This window comes from Vipera berus (assembly GCF_964194415.1).
Source record: "Vipera berus genome assembly, chromosome: 2".
Taxonomy (NCBI): domain Eukaryota; kingdom Metazoa; phylum Chordata; class Lepidosauria; order Squamata; family Viperidae; genus Vipera; species Vipera berus.
In genome coordinates, this window is record NC_138203.1 from 226,663,976 (window position 1) to 226,680,043 (window position 16,068).

The following is a 16,068-nucleotide window of genomic DNA, read 5'->3' on the forward strand; positions in this document are numbered from 1 at the left end:
TGCACAACTGCATCTTGTGTGCCAGTGCCTTTCCTGGACCAACAGTCCCTGCTCATAGTCACTCCTGCCCTAGTCACCTCCCGTCTTGACTATTGCAATGTACACTATATGGAGCTGCCCTGGAAAAGTATCCAGAAACGTCAATTTATTCAAAATATAGCGGCCCACATGGTTTTGTGCAGGCCTAGGTATGCACATGTGTTACTTTTCCTGCAGGACCTGCATTTACTTCTACAGGAGTTGCATTGATTGCCAGTCTGCTTCCGGGTAAATTCAAGGTGCTGGTTGTCAGTTTTAAAATCCTACATAGCTTGGGACTATTTTTCCCCAGTTACATCTACCCAACCTATGAGAGGCAACAAATGCTGCAGTCCCCTCTCCTAAGGAGGTACATTAGTGGGATCAAGAAGAAGGACCTTCTCTGTAAGTTCAAGCCTTAAAGTAGCCCTAAGATTTAATTTTAAGGATTCAGATTAATTAAGGATGGCCAGATAGAATCTTCTAGCCTTTCACAGGATATATTGGTAGGTAAAGCAAATTTTAGCTCCCAGTTTAGCTTCATACATGTACCAAATTTCAAAACCTAATTCAGGAGAGTTTTAACTCTAGTCTGTTTTAATACCTTCATCTCAGGTAAGCATAAGATAATTACCGTATATACTTGAGTATAAGCCGACTCGAATATAAGCCGAGACCCCTAATTTTACCCCCCCAAAATGGAAAAAGTTAGTGACTCGAGTATAAGCCGTGGCTGGGAAATGCAGCAGCTCACCTTATGCTCCTCTCCAGAGATCTTCCCTCAGCAGCGGCCGGCAAAGTAGCTCGCACGCTACTTGTCGAAGCGCGTCACACGCCTTTCCAACCACCAGAGAAGGGAGGAATAAGAAAGAAACACACACACACACACACACACACCAGGAAATCGAGGAAGCTTGCGTAAGATCTGAAGGAGACACGATCGTGGGAAAGGCACCGAGCGTGCCGTGGAAAAAAAAGAAAGGGTGGACTTGGGCTCGGCTGGTTTCGCAACGGGAAATGGGAAATCCCTGCAAAAGATGCCGGGGTCGACAGCGTTTTTTCTACCCGGAACAAGCAAACGCGCTTTGACAACAACTCTGCTGGCTCTCTCGGTGGGAACCTCCCATCCTCTATATACCCCCATTTCGGCTGCTTCGCAAACTGCTTCCTCCACCCCACCCCACCCCACCTCACCCCTCCCCACAAAAGATGCCGGGGTCGACAGCGTTTTTTCTACCCGGAACAAGCAAACACGCAGGCAACCCTGCACTATTCAGCTCAGTGAAGTCACGCTTGGTTAAAAAACAGATTTAATAATAATAATAAGAAGAAGAAGTTGGGCTGATCAAATGTTTCAATAATGACTGAAGGAGAGCTGCTTGTACCTTGGTCTTTGTGCTGGTGTCTTGACATGCCAGTGTTTTTATTTATTCCATTTATTCCATTTGATCAGCCCAAAGTACAAAAAAAACCCCAAAAACAAGGTCTAGTTTCACGGCGATGAGCGACCGGAGTGCCAATCAATTAGTTAACAGACTTCATCAGTTCCAAAATCAAGATCACACCGGCAAGCTTTGTCAGTTGTCACTCGCGGCAGTACAAATACACTAGTACGGAAAGCTGCCGTTCACTTTCGGGGGGAGGAAAAAAAACACAACAACACCGCACGCTTTAAAAGATTGGAGTTTTGCAGCCTTTTTTCTCGGGCCCGTCCGCCACCTTTAACTTAAGGCGGCGCTCTCGATTTCCTGGTGTGTGTGTGTGTGTGTATGTGTGTGTGTTTCTTATTCCTCCCTTCTCTGGTGGTTGGAAAGGCGTGTGACGCGCTTCGACAACAACTCTGCTGGCTCTCTCGGTGGGAACCTCCCATCCTCTATATACCCCCATTTCGGCTGCTTCGCAAACTGCTTCCTCCACCCCACCCCACCTCACCCCCATTTTTCCAAACATTTTGTTTGCACCTCTGGGCCAAGCACGCAACTCCGAAAATGATCCCACCACTGGCAACTCCCTAGCACCATAGGCAAAAACTAAAGTCGAAGCCACACCTGACAATCGGGGAGGGGAGGAGAGGGGGGGAGGAAGGAGGAAGAAACCAGCGCACCCTTCGCCCTTTTATTGTCGCAATCGAAGAGGCAGGAGAATGCGGGGTGGGGAGGGGAGAGAGAGAGAGAGAGAGAGTAGAAATCCCTATTTTCGGAGCCGAGAAGAGAAGCGCGGCTACAGCAGTCGCTAGAGTTCCCCCCAAGGGGGCGGAGAAAGAAGAACTCTCGGAGCGTTTCTTTCGTAAATACGCGCGCAGGCACACACTCGCCCAGCCGCGCACTTCGCCCAGCTTCTCGCGGGGAGTTTGCAAGCCCTTCGTTTCTCTTCAGGGCCGTCAGAAGGGCGAGCAAGTCTCTGCCCTGCCCTGCCCTGCCGTGGGGGTGGGGAGCCAAGCGCGCTTGACGTTCCTGGAAACGAGAAGGGCCTGTGGAGACTGACACCAACTCCAGTGCCCAAGCGGGTCTTCTCAGCGTCAGGCAAAGTAGCTCACATGCAAAACAAGCCTGGCAGAGGAGCCGGAGCGGCTCCGTTGCTGGGGGTGCGTCTCGGCCGGGGCCTTGCAGGATCCGGGCGGGCGTCTTTGCTCGCCGCTCCGGCTCCTCTGCCGGGCTTGTTTCGCATGTGATTCCGGGCCAGGTGCTGCTGAGGGCGAGCAGAGGCGCCCGGGCCAGATCCTGCAAGGCCCCGGCCGAGACGCGACCCCAGCAGCGTCAGGCAAAGTAGCTCACATGCAAAACAAGCCCGGCAGAGGAGCCGGAGCAGCTCCGCTGCTGGGGGCGCGTCTCGGCCGGGCCTTGCAGGATCTGGGCCGGGCGCCTCTGCTCGCCGCTCCGGCTCCTCTGCCGGGCTTGTTTCGCATGTGATTCCGGGCCAGGTGCTGCTGAGGGCGAGCAGAGGCGCCCGGGCGACCCCAGCAGCGTCAGGCAAAGTAGCTCGGCCGCGCGCAAGTCCTCGGTAAGTTCTTTTTTTTGTTCACTGGAGTATAAGCCGAAGTGGATTTTTTCAGCCCAAAAAGTGGGCTGAAAAAATCGGCTTATACTCAAGTATATACGGTACTTTATAAACATCATAGTGTCTCTGTGATATGGTAGAATAGAAGCCGCTGCCCTGTTCTTTATTGTCAGTTTTATAGGAACACTTTTCACCAGCTGATTACTGTTCTTTTAATTACATTCTCAAAACAGTCTAATAATTTATATTTACATTAACTGTTAGATGATCAAGAGAACTGTCTCTTTAAAAATAGCAAGCTTTCCTTTCATTACGTGTAAATCCCACTTTTATTATTTATTCTTATTATTTAATATCTTATTCTATATTTGCTGGTCTGTAACCATGATAAAGATTTGGTAATGATGTTGAACCAATATGTGTCCTGGATCAGCCAATTCAGGTGGTTAAAGCCAACTCATTTTCTTTGGAAAGTAACTTCCTTGCTCTGGTAAGTTGTGATTTGGTGCTCAAGTTATAACAACTGTATTTCACAAGTTTCTATCAGAAGCATCCTAAGATTACAGAATAGATTGTCCTCAACTTCGCTGGTCAGATGAACATCTGCTAACATCAACTCTCTTATCTGAATTAAACTTCAATTTTATGGTCCTCATCAAATCCATTATCATGACCATATTCATTGAGGAACTCAAGATGGCATAAGTAGCACATCTTCCTCCTATTTTTATCCAAACGAACAATAACTCTGTAATGTTGTTGGGCTAACAGAAGCCCAAAGTCATTCAATGAATTGTGGCTGACGTTATACTTGAACCTGAGCTTCTTTATTTCTAGTCCAACATTACACCCACAGTGACACTCTAGTGCAGGGGTCAGCAACCTGAAACAGTGAAATAGCCACTCGGAACCGCTTCCCTCACAAAAGGAAAAACTGGGAGCCGCAAAAATTGTGTGCGCATGCGCGTACATGCGTAGAACAGGGTTTGACTGAAGAGTGTAGCCAAGGCGAGATATGCACCTACCCTGCATATTTGAATTGATTGGTTGAACTTTTTTAGTCCCACTTTTTTTTGGGGGGGACTACACATAGCAGAAGACTGGGAGCCGCAGGAGACGGCTGAAAGAGCCGCATGCGGCTCCGGAGCTGCGGGTTGCAGACCTGTGCTCTAGTGTAAGTATTGCAAGTAAGCTTATTAAAAACATTACCCTAGATGTATATTTTGTACCCTGGCTAGAGTCCTTTAGGGTTGAGGTGTCAGTAAGTGAAATCCAAGCTGAATGGCAGCCCTTTGCAACTAGAAGGATATAATATAAGGAGGCATAAGTAAGGCACCCCTAATGTCTTACTTGAGATTGTACAGCCTCTGCATCAACTTAGTTCAATTTTAGTTCTGTTTTTTGGGGGGAGCCCTATTGAATTGCAGCTTAATGGGAGTGAGGATGTATGGTTTTTATGCATAAGAACAATACAAAAAAGGACTGCTGTTTAAAAGGTTTTACCGAAAGCTTCCTTCTCCTATTTGGATCCCTTGCTTAATATTACTGTGAATATATTGCCTTTGCACATGTGAGCGTTCTCGGGCATTCTGTACATCAACATCCAATATTCAGTCTTGTTTTCCAGCTTTCCACAACCATTTCCCTTTCTGGATTTCTGCATAAGTACATCCACTTTGGTCCTTTAGTTGGCATATCTTTCCCTTTTGCATCTGGTTAAGCAGCACGCTCCAAGCAACTCCATCTTCTTGTGCCATTTTATGAGTCTTGTCTTCACCACTGCTTTATGATTTTCTGTCAGCCACCCAATTGACTCAGCCACAAAACCCTTTCTTTGTTTTCTAGAGATAGGAGAGCAAAGTACCTTGAATAAGGCTATGCAATTTCCAGATTCTGCACTGTAGCTAGTGTGCCCTTGGGCCAAAAAAATATAAACTAGACTGCTGTGAATAATATTTGCCTTTTTATAAAATGCTGATATTGCTATATGCCACCTGGAGTTGCTTTCATGTGAGATAGGCTACACTAACATGATAAATACTTTTAAGAACCGTTATCCTGAAAGGAAAATACAACTAAGGGAAAGGCAACATGTGGCTTCTCAGTGGATTGTAACTTCCACGAGCCTTCTCTGTATCAGCCCAACTGCTTAGGGATAATGGGAATTAATTTGTGGATGCTACAAATTGGTCAGTCTGATCCAGTTTTAGCTGAGGCAGGGGTTCACCCACACATGATTAAATGTATGTTAGCCCATATTGTTTACATTCATTTGGCTCTTTCTGTAAACTACTACGTCACACAGTTAATGCTAGACTCTTGTACATTCAAAGGACCCTACCCTTGACTAAATAACATTTCCAGTTACTGGAACTTTTCATAAATGACATTTACATTGCTGTACAATGAATTGTCCATGAAGAAATGGGGAACCAAGCTTTGTGTGGCCGCCTCTGTCCCACTGCTTACTGAATTTGTCCTTGTATAAGACACTATTTTTTCCTGTAAACACCCTATTCAAAAATCAGGTGCGTCTTCTACACAAAAAAATAATGGTAACCTCTGCAACCCAGGGCATACCTGTGTGGGTTCTTTACATGCCACTGCCATGCCACTAATGAGGGCAGAGGGGGTAAGATCGTCAGATGGCGTCTGGAAGCATCGGATGGGACCAGCAGCATGGATGGCAGTGACAGCCCTTTCTCTCCCTCGTACCTGTATAGTGGCCGGGGACCCTGTGGAACGCAGCTGTGAGACCGTCCTGCTCGATAATAGCGGCCAGCCGAACTTCTAGATTTGCCAGCTCAGCTGTTCGGTGCTCTGCCGAACAGCTGATCAGCGTGGAGAAACGGAGTTTAAAACCTGCCTTCGCTTCCCTTACCTTACTGTCATGCCGGTGCTCCCACGGCTTGTTTACCAGGGTCGGAAGGCTGCTGCTGTGAACTGACTATGCATGCTTATCATGCCGGATGCTGGTTAGGTGGGTGGGGGGGTGGGGCCGGCCGGGAGGTGTCTATTTAGAGTGCTGGGAAGTAGTTGCTCCCAGCGCGGACTTTGTTTGCTGTAAGCTTGGAAGTCACATGCCAGAGTGTCTTATACTGTACAAGGGTGCGTCTTATACACAGAAAAATAGGGTAATTCTAATGGAACAGGCAATTATAGTCATGGGCTTGAGCTTTGAGGTGTGAATCATGTGGAAAATTGTTACAATACTGTTCTATATTTAGAGGAATGCGTAGTTCTTTTTTGTCATACATCAGCACAAGAAGTAATTCTTGGTAACAATTACTCAGTGTTGCGTGTACATTAGATATGTACAGCCTAATATGCTGACTTATGCCAAGCTTATTGCCACCTTGTTCTTGTCCCTTGAATGGCAACATTCAGTATGAAATCCTGTAATGGCTCACTTTGGATCACAAAAGGAAAAGGTTCATTAGTAATAGAATAGGAAAGAATCTTGCATTTTTCTAAAATAAAGGTCTGAGGAATCAGAATAGGGAATGCAAATGAAAGCGTTCCAAAAACATAACCCATGTCCTCCTTTATGAAAGACGTTTTGTAACAAAATCAATGTGACCTCTGAAATGACAGGCCAACAATGAACAGTGCAGCCAGTCATCCATCAGAAGAGCTGAAATGGCCTCATGTCAAATGGATTGAAGTGTGCTGGAATTGAGTCACAGTTTTGTCATAAATTTCAAAAGTCTATTGTAGGAATAGTGGTGGTGATAATGTTTTGGGCTTTTTTTTAACTTCTGGACTGTCATGAATAACCAGAATGTCAATTTAGAATTCCTCCCACATATCTTGTTACAGAGAGATTTGTCAGCTGGTATAAATATCAGCCAAAGTATTGCCACAATTAATAAATATATTATTGTGCTATAGGAAGTTGTAGGCTCTTAAATGTGTTGTTGACTTAATGGATCAGCTCCAATAGAAATGGCTGCTCATCATCTTTCAGCCATGTTGCCAGGTCCAGGGAATTGGATTCCCTGATTAAATTATTTTCTATCCTTTCTGTATCTTGCGGTCATTTGTCACTCACATATGTGAAGAATGGAGTAGTAGGAGAAAATGTTCTCTAAATGCAGAAAACTAGAAAGTGAGAAGACCTAATATTGTTTTCTGACATGCCAATTTTCTGTTGTGTGTTTACCACTCTTTCCAATCTGGTTCCACTGGCAACATAAGGGATGGAGCCTGAATTCATTCTCTTATCTGCTGGATCTGAAAGGGCACTAAGTAGAAATGCTCAAATTGGCCGGCACCCCTTGATCTGCAAAACTAACAGTCTTCGGCCTTGGCCTGACCCCTTCTTCCTTTATCGGTTTATAAATAGGTAATGAAGCTGAACTGCACAATCACAATTTCCTCCTCTCATATACAAGTTTTACAGATATGTATAAGAGGTCATCTCTATAAAAATTAGAATGTGGAACAAAAAGTAATTGGGAAAGGGAGGAGGAAAATATATCCATCTTATCTGGATATTATATATAGAATTCTCTGGATAATTCTACATTCAGTTCCAATGTTCCCCATCTTAGTATCTGCTGTAATGTTACAAACTATTCGCAGTTACACGGTTACTAGCATGTGCACTGTCTCGGCTTGTGTACAGAGCTTTGTCCTCTGTGCCAATCAGGGCAGAGCTAATTCTCAATTTCTTTATAGATCAGTCTAGAAAACACCCATGATCCAAGCCAGTCCGCTTTTAAAAAAACCCACCAGCAGCTATGGTCCCCTGTTTTGGATGGCCAAGAATGAACATGACTTTGGCTGCTATATTACTATTTCATTTTCACTTGTTATGAGAATACTTCGTGTGTATGCATATTATATCTTGGGGGTTTAAGTTGCACATTCTACGACAACATACATTAACTTTGAAGGAAGCAGCACAATTTTAAAAAATAGTATAAGCATAAATAGGTTTGTGTACTTGTGTTACATAGAGGAATGTTTCCAAACCTCAGCTCCTTCTCTAAGTCTGTTTTGTTATTTATTTCTGTTTGTTTATTCCATCTGTATTAAGAATCACACTGCCTCTTGTGTGAGAGTGGAAAGAATGCAGGAGCAAAGTGTTTAAAAGCAATGTATTGTTGAATGGCCTCCCTATCACCTGCTTTGATTCTTGATAACTGACTGGACTCAAATTGCTTTTTGTATGTCGCAGATTATTAGTGGAGTAGAGCAATTTCTTTGAGATGGCATTGAATCACAGAAAAGTCCCATAACCTTCTGCTTGTTTCCTGGCTTTGATAATGTGCTTGATTCAGCTTTCCCAAATAATGCAAATTTAATGCAGAGCAGAGCAATGTAAACCAAAGTTACTAACTCTCCTTTGTAATCCTGATGCCACTTTTAGTAATCTAGTCTATTTAAGTAGCCTCTGCTACAAACATTTCTGTTCAACTGAACAGGACTTTTTTACAGAGTAACATCATTTATTCTTTCGATTTCTTTTTAAAAAAGTTTTTATTGATTTTTTTTTCATACAATTCAGTAGTACTTGTTCCAGAAACGTGTTGTCTGAGTTTATCATTCATTAATACAAATGTAATTCCTAATCCTTTATTCTTTTCTCCAGCCATTAATAAGTCCCAAATTTGATCGTATTCTGTTTCTTCTTTTTCTTTCAACCTCAAAGTAATCTGTTCATTTCCACACATTCTAGTATTGTGCGAATATGATTCTTGCCGCTGTTGTCGCATGTAGAATCAAGTATATTCTTTGTTTATCAATGCATTATACCTAATAAAAAAGATCAGGTTTAAAATCTACTTCTTTTCCCAACATCTTTTCTAGCCAAGTATATATTTTTGTCCAATGTCTCTTTGTTTTAACACATGTCCACCATACATGATAATAAGTACCTGACTTGTGTTTACATTTCCAACATCTGCCATATTTTTAAACATTTTTGCTAATCTTGGTGGTGGCAAGTACCATCTATGAAACATTTTATATAGATTTTCTTTGTAAGGAGTTGACATTGTCAATTTATAGTTTCTTTCTCACAGGTTTTGCCATTTTTCTAAATCTATATCATATCCAAAATTCTTTGCCCGTCTTATCGTTTCTTTTAACTTTCAAATTCAATAAAGTTATACATTTTCTTAATTAATTTCTCATCAGGCGTTAATAATGTCTGATCAAACAGTCTCCTCTTTATAAAATCCGTACAATTTAACATCTTTATCGTATCCAACTTGCATTTGTAAGTATGCCCACCATGATAGATCAATACCCTGATTTTCTTTCAATTTCTATAGCAGCCCATCTGAACTAATGACTCAATAGTGGGTTTCATAATTTAGGATTTTACATAAAAGGTGGTGTGGATGCTTATCTGTTGTTTGCAGTTCTTTGCTTTCATTCCAAAGTTGGTTTGGTTTTGTTCAACGTAAAAATGTTGAATGTGCATAAGACTAACTTGTGTTTAACCACTATAAACCAAAATATGGCTGTGTTCACCCAGCATGCTCTGCCATTGTGTGATACGTGATTATGGATTAATATTGGCAAAAGCAGCCAATTATGGATTATTCAGTAATTATAGTTAAATGAGAATAGAATAGAATAGAATAGAATAGAATAGAATAGAATAGAATAGAATAGAATAGAATAGAATAGAATAGAACTGGAAGGGACCTTGGAGGTCTTCTAGTCCAGCCCCCCGCTCAAGCAGGAGGACCTACGGTATACCATCTCAGACAAATGACTGTCCAGTCTCTTCTTAAAAATCTCCAGTGATGGAGCACCCACGATTTCTGAAGGCAAGTTGTTCCACTGGTTAATTGTCCTCACATTAGGAAGTTTCTCCTTAATTCCAGGTTGCTTCTTTCTTTGATCAGTTTCCAACATTGTTTGTCTTGGCCTCTGGTGGTTTGGAGAGTAATTTGACACCTCCCCCTCTTCTTTGTGGCAACCTCTCAAATACTGGAATACTGCTATCATGTCACCCCTATTTCTTCTTTTCTTTAGACTAGCCAAACCCAAGTCCTGCAGCCATTCTTCGTATGTTTTAGTCTCCAGGTCTTGGATCATCTTAGTTGCTCTTTGTACCTTTTCCAAGGTCTCAACATCTTTTTTTTTAGTATGGTGACCAAAGTTGGCTGCAGTATTCCAGGTGTGGTCTCACTAGGGTTTTATACAGCGGTACTAATATTTTGTGTGATCTTGATTCTATGCCTCTGTTTATGCAATCTAGGATTGTATTAAGATTTTTGGCTGCTGCTGCACCTTGCTGGCTCATAGTCAAGCGATTGTCCACTAGGACTCCAAGGTCCCTCTCACAGTTAATGTTTTTGAACCAGATCTCACCTAATCTGTACTTATATATTTGATTTTTCTTGTCTAAATGTAAAACTTCGCTTTTCTCCACATTGAAATTCATTTTGTTGGATAGGGCCCATTGTTCCAGTTTGTCAAGATCTTTTTGAATCCTCAGCTTGTCTTCTGGGGTGTTGACTATTCCTGCCAGTTTAGTGTCATCTGCAAATTTGATGAGTTCTCCTATTCCCTCTAAGTCATTGATGAAGATATTGAAGAGTACTGGGCCTAAGTCGGAGCCTTGTGGTACCTGACTGCTTACTTCTTTCCATGTGGATGTGGTACCATTGAGGACTACTCGCTGAGTACAGTTTGTCAGCCAGCTACAAATCCATCTGGTGGTGATGTTGTCTATTCCACCTTTTTCTAGTTTACCAAGCAGTAGATTGTGGTCTTTGTTGAATGCCTTACTGAAATCAAGTATACTATGTCCACAGCGTTTCACTGGTCTACTAATTTGGTTACTGATAATTTAGTATAAAATGTGTAGCCAAAGGCCTATCATATTTTGCAAATTCCATATTCGGGACTGGATAATACCATAACCCTGTTCAGAGTGAGTTGTTTTAAAGTTTTTCATTCACTAAAGGTTTTTTTTGTCAGTATGTTATGTAAACACATCCTCTTCAGATGAAAACGGACCAAGTATCTACAATTTGTTGTCTCATTCTTTGGCTCTCAATCTAACCTCAAGGAAGAGAAGCATGTAGGAACATAAAATATGTGGACTGAATCCTTACAACTGTATGAGGGAGACATTAAAGAACATAATGTTTGGGGGAGGAGAAAGAACTTAAGTTTGTACTAGCTAATTAACTTGTATATTAACAATTTGTAAGATTTGTTAATTTGTAAGATTTCCAGGGAGCAAATGCACTGTATTGTATGATATGAAACATTCAAATAGCTTGAAATAATTGTGGGCTAATTTGTAGTACAAGAAATAATTGTCATTACTGATCAATATATCTGTCACAAATGAAGGTGAATATACCTGTCCCAGAATAATGTTGCAGGATCCAATGTGGGTCAGTCATTGGGACCTCAGAGGTTTCGTCTTCCAATCTTTTGGACTCGTGCTGGAGCCCATCTTCAGAAAATAATCTGTATCTCTTGTATTATGTACTTTTTTTTACAAGTAATGCAAAAGCAGCTGTTATGTTGCATACTGTGCTTTACTCACACTGAAAAATGTGTAATCTAGCCTTTTATTTTCTGCTGAGATTAAATGTCAACTAAAATGCAAGTCCACTCATCGAAATATTTCATTTGCAAAGCAAATTAAGACTTGCCTTCTCCAAGTTTCCTTCCAGTGCTTCCATATACTGTAACTCCCATAATGGTTAGGGCTTATGTGTTAAGATTCCAGACTGGGAAATATAGGTTTTCACTATTTAAGCCTGCAATAAGAAGAAACACTGAATCCTTGTCTGTTATCTTCTGAAATTAGTTCAAGTATAGATCCTTGAACTAATAGTATAGTTTAATAATATATTTAATTCTAACCATCACTAGAGTAACAGATGTTTGCTGTGCACATTATTTGAAAGGAACCACTTAAAATAGCTTACCAAGTGACTTGGCATTGCTAACTCAGGCAAACCTTATTACACTTTAAGAAAACCATATGCGCACAAGTTGTAAGATTTAAGAGCACTTTATTGTTCATTAAGGCTACTTTTAAGTACAAAAAAAAGATGGCCTGCCAAACCTTTTTTAAAAATTGCCAGGTGAAACAAGGCCACAAAAGAATGATATGTTACAGATTTACAAATATGGAGAACATTGTTCAATCTGGACTGTAGATCCTGTGGCTCTGTGAAAAAAAACTTCGTAAGAATGAGGTTAATATCCTTTCTCCTTCTCCTCCCCCTCCCGACCATTTTGGCTTTTAAACAATAATTCTATTTTCCATGGACTATTTTTTCTTCCAAATCGTTTTGTGTATATAGTACACATCGCACTAAGATAATCCTCAATGCATTTACTTCAAAGAATGTTGCACCACAATCAACACAAGTGTCATGTCAATGTATTGTGAGTTAGAACTGCAGTGATTATTTCATGCTTCATTTACTTATCACAGATAAGTAAATTTAACTTTGTAGTTTTGTGCTTCAAAGAAATGTCAAGAGTTCTGTATCCACAAAGTCCATCTGCAGTCATTAGTACTTGTTAGACCGCTCAGTAGCCTGTAGCAACAACACACTAGTGGCTATTAATTGCTAATGCAGTGTTCTTATAGAATAACTGTGTTCCTGCACTTTTACTGTATTACAGACATCTACAACAAAAAAAAGATCAACTTTTTTCTCCAGACAAAAACAAAAGAGAATGATTACAATAAAGGAAAAGGAAAAAATTAAATAGCTACATATCATTAACAAATTAATTGTTCCTCAAAAAAATACCTACAAATTTCTCTGTACATTCTTTACGCACAGCGTAATGATGGTCTTAAAGTTACCTATATAAAAAAGTTTTTTTTTCTGCACTTTTCTTACAGGGGGTGGGGTACTGAATGCCAAAGGCGACTGAGCATTTAACTACCCATTCACATGACCGTAAAAATGTGAAAGGGGTGATGAACAAGGAGCTTCTCTTGTCTTTTTCTTGCTTTTAAAAGTAGGCAGCTACACTCTCTATGGAACAAGACAAAACAGATCCTTTGCTGATCTTTTCTAACCGTGGTTTTCATTTTTACAAAAATATAAATTCTGGCCCCAATGCTATAACCGAGTCCAAAGGACATCACGTGCACTTCAGACTTTTGCCTTATCCTATATGCTTTCAACAGCATCTATCTTTTCAGGTAACCCACTGTTAAATGGACTAGTTGTAACTGCTGGAATGTGCAGGGATTGTGGGTGAGTTGTGACATTAAAAAAAAAACAACAACAGCTGAGCCCATTACTACTAAAAGAAGTCTGTTCTTTATGCCTGCCTCTATTACCTAGTTAGTGACTATTAATACAGCAAATGAAATAAATGCAAGTAACACCTTTATAAAAAAAAGAGGAATGTATGGTGCCTTGGCCTAGATTTATAAGCAGCCTCAAAAATTAGATTTCTGCAACTAGAGCATACATGGATAAATATGTTTCAGTAAGTAAATTTGCATTTGAGCAGTTGATTCTCTACATGAAAATTGTCACAAATGCCATAGTAGCATCCTGAATCTCATAGCACTCCATGATATATAAACTGCTTCAGTTGAGGCCTGACCAGAGGCGACTGTCCAAGGTTGCTGGCTGCTACGAAAATGAATATCAAATACAAGTATCAGAGTACAACTGTACCAGCAGTAAGTTTATCTAGGACTGTTAATGGGAAAAAAAACCTAGTTTTCAACGAAGGCTAATATATTTCTTACTGTCTATACATTAATAGATACCAGCTATTCTTCCATAAAACATGCATCTTTAAGCACTATTGAACCCTCTTACCTCAGTTCTATTCTAACAAACTGCAGTGGAAAAAAAATGCCCATGATCTGTTGATTATGCAGTCCAGTTGCAAGCACGAAGCACCTGAAATCTACACCGAGAAGACCTATAACCTGTATGAGACTTCCCCTTCCTAAACAAATGTTGCTTCTTGTTTTCAAGAGGCAGAGACACCAGATGCTTTTTGCCAAGCAGTTTGCCCTCCGAATAGAAGCATCCTGCCTAAAGTTGCTATGCAACCCTAACCTCCTCCAATAGTGCAAATCATACACAACAGTTCTTTTCAAGTATATACATACGAAATTACTTCACAAAGGGAGAAAAAAGTAATGGAGACAAAATCCAGACACAATTCTACCCTCAAGAAGATAATCAAAGCAAACAAGCATTTGGGTCAATCAACTGTACAGAATGGCTTTTTTCTTCTTATCTTTTTCCCCATTTACGTGCCTCTACATTTTGTTTTCAGAAAGGGGGGGGGGCAGCAGAGTTGCATCAGAGGTTTCTTTGGTAACTGAGGCAGGAAAAAAAGAGTGCTACATTATTAAAAACAATTAAAAATCAAATAGTTCCTGCTATCAATTTTAAGGGCATGTGTATATGTTTATATTTTTTTAAAAAAAAAGCCCAAACACACACAAAACATGTATTGAATTGTTATCTCCTTTTATATCATCCCTCCCAACACTTTTCGTTTTGAGTACTGTTCAAGCTCAGCCAAAACAATACCAACTCATGCTTGGATGAAGAAACTGTGGTCCCGTGTTCATGAGACAACTGAAGGCGAATGATTATGATTGACCAGATGGGAGGAAGGAGGAGAGGACTGGCCCCTCCTGGAAGCAGACTCTGGACTATTGGACACACCATCCTTGGCAGCTTTGATCTGAAGCCAGGTATCTCCGAGAGCTTTGGCAAAGTGGTCATCGACTGATCCTGTGATGGATACAGAGTTTGTCACTGGCTCTGGCTCCTTGTAATTCTTGCCAAGGCTTCTGCGGAAGTGTTCTTCTACCACCGGATCACACGCAGCAGTAGCTATAGGGGAAATGCAGAAGACGACTAAGAAACGGACAAACCACTGCTTTTTCGTATGAATCATCTAGCTCCCTTTGCAGCTGTCCTGCTTTTAAAGTACAACTGCAGTAATCATTATTTACTTCTTAATGTATGTACAGTGTGCATTAATGTTACATATCATTAGTAAAGGTAAAGGTTCCCCCGCACATGTGTGCTAGTCGTTTCCAACTCTAGGGGCTCGTGCTCATCTCCGTTTCAAAGCTGAAGAGCCAGCACTTGTCCGAGGACGTCTCCGTGGTCATGTGGCCGGCATGAATAGACGCCAAAGGCGCACAGAACGCTGTTACCTTCCCACCGTAGTGGTCCCTATTTTTCTACTTGCATTTTTTACGTGCTTTCGAACTGCTAGTTTGGCAGAAGCTGGGACGAGTAACAGGCGCTCACTCTGTTACGCGGCACTCGGGATTCGACCCACCAAACTGCCAACCTTCTGATCGACAAGCTCAGCGTCCTAACCCACTGAGCCACCGCGTCCCTATATCATTATATAATGCCATAAATTGCTGTTTTATTGGAAATGCTTTATTAGAATGCATTGTCCAGAATATTTTTCTATTATTTGTGTGCTCAGGCCCTGTAAATTAGCTGGGAGAAAAAGAAAAAGAACGTATACAACTGTCATTTTAGATTACTATCTGAAAAGCCAAAAACAGATGTCTCCAACCTGAACTTCAACTTGTATAGACTTCAAGTCCCACAACCCTGGTCAGCAGGGCCATTGCTGAGAATCTTGAAGGCACGCAAATTGGAGAAGGCTGTGAGAACACGCAAGTGAGCTGCATTTCCCTAGATGGATTCTGTATGCTCCCAAAACTGTTCCCATAAAAAACAGGAAAACTGAAAATCAGAAAATCATGTGGCTTTTAAGAAGGTTCCAAAAAGAATTTAAGAGACGTTCAAATTTTTAAAAGTTTTTTAAAAGCGCACATTTTTCCCCCTTTGTATTTCTTGTTCATTTTATTCTAGCCAAAGTAATAAAGGCATTTAAATGTTGTCTCTTCAGTCTATTTTTCGGTAGCCAATTTCAAACAGACACAAAATCAAGGGAGGGGCTTGATTCAAATCTGAATTAGCTATATTTAGACCCTATTAAAATCAGTGCGAACAGTTGGTCACGAAATTAAGTTTACCATTGCTAAAAAGGGCTAATTGTTCTAGCTCCTGAGTCACAAGCAGCTGCTGGGAA

The 16,068-nt window shown here is 41.1% G+C and overlaps 1 protein-coding gene across 2 annotated transcripts in view; it reads right to left on the bottom strand.

Moving 5' to 3' along the window:
* Positions 1 to 12,000: 12,000 nt before the first annotated feature.
* VGLL4 (vestigial like family member 4) overlaps positions 12,001 to 16,068 on the bottom strand; it is a 103,351-nt gene continuing 99,283 nt past the window's right edge. For both annotated transcript variants that reach the window (XM_081320469.1, XM_081320468.1), the window contains one exon: positions 12,001 to 14,840. In XM_081320469.1, coding sequence (XP_081176595.1) covers positions 14,569 to 14,840 — 272 coding nt within the window. In that variant the 3' untranslated portion in view covers positions 12,001 to 14,568. The remainder of the gene's footprint in view (positions 14,841 to 16,068) is intronic.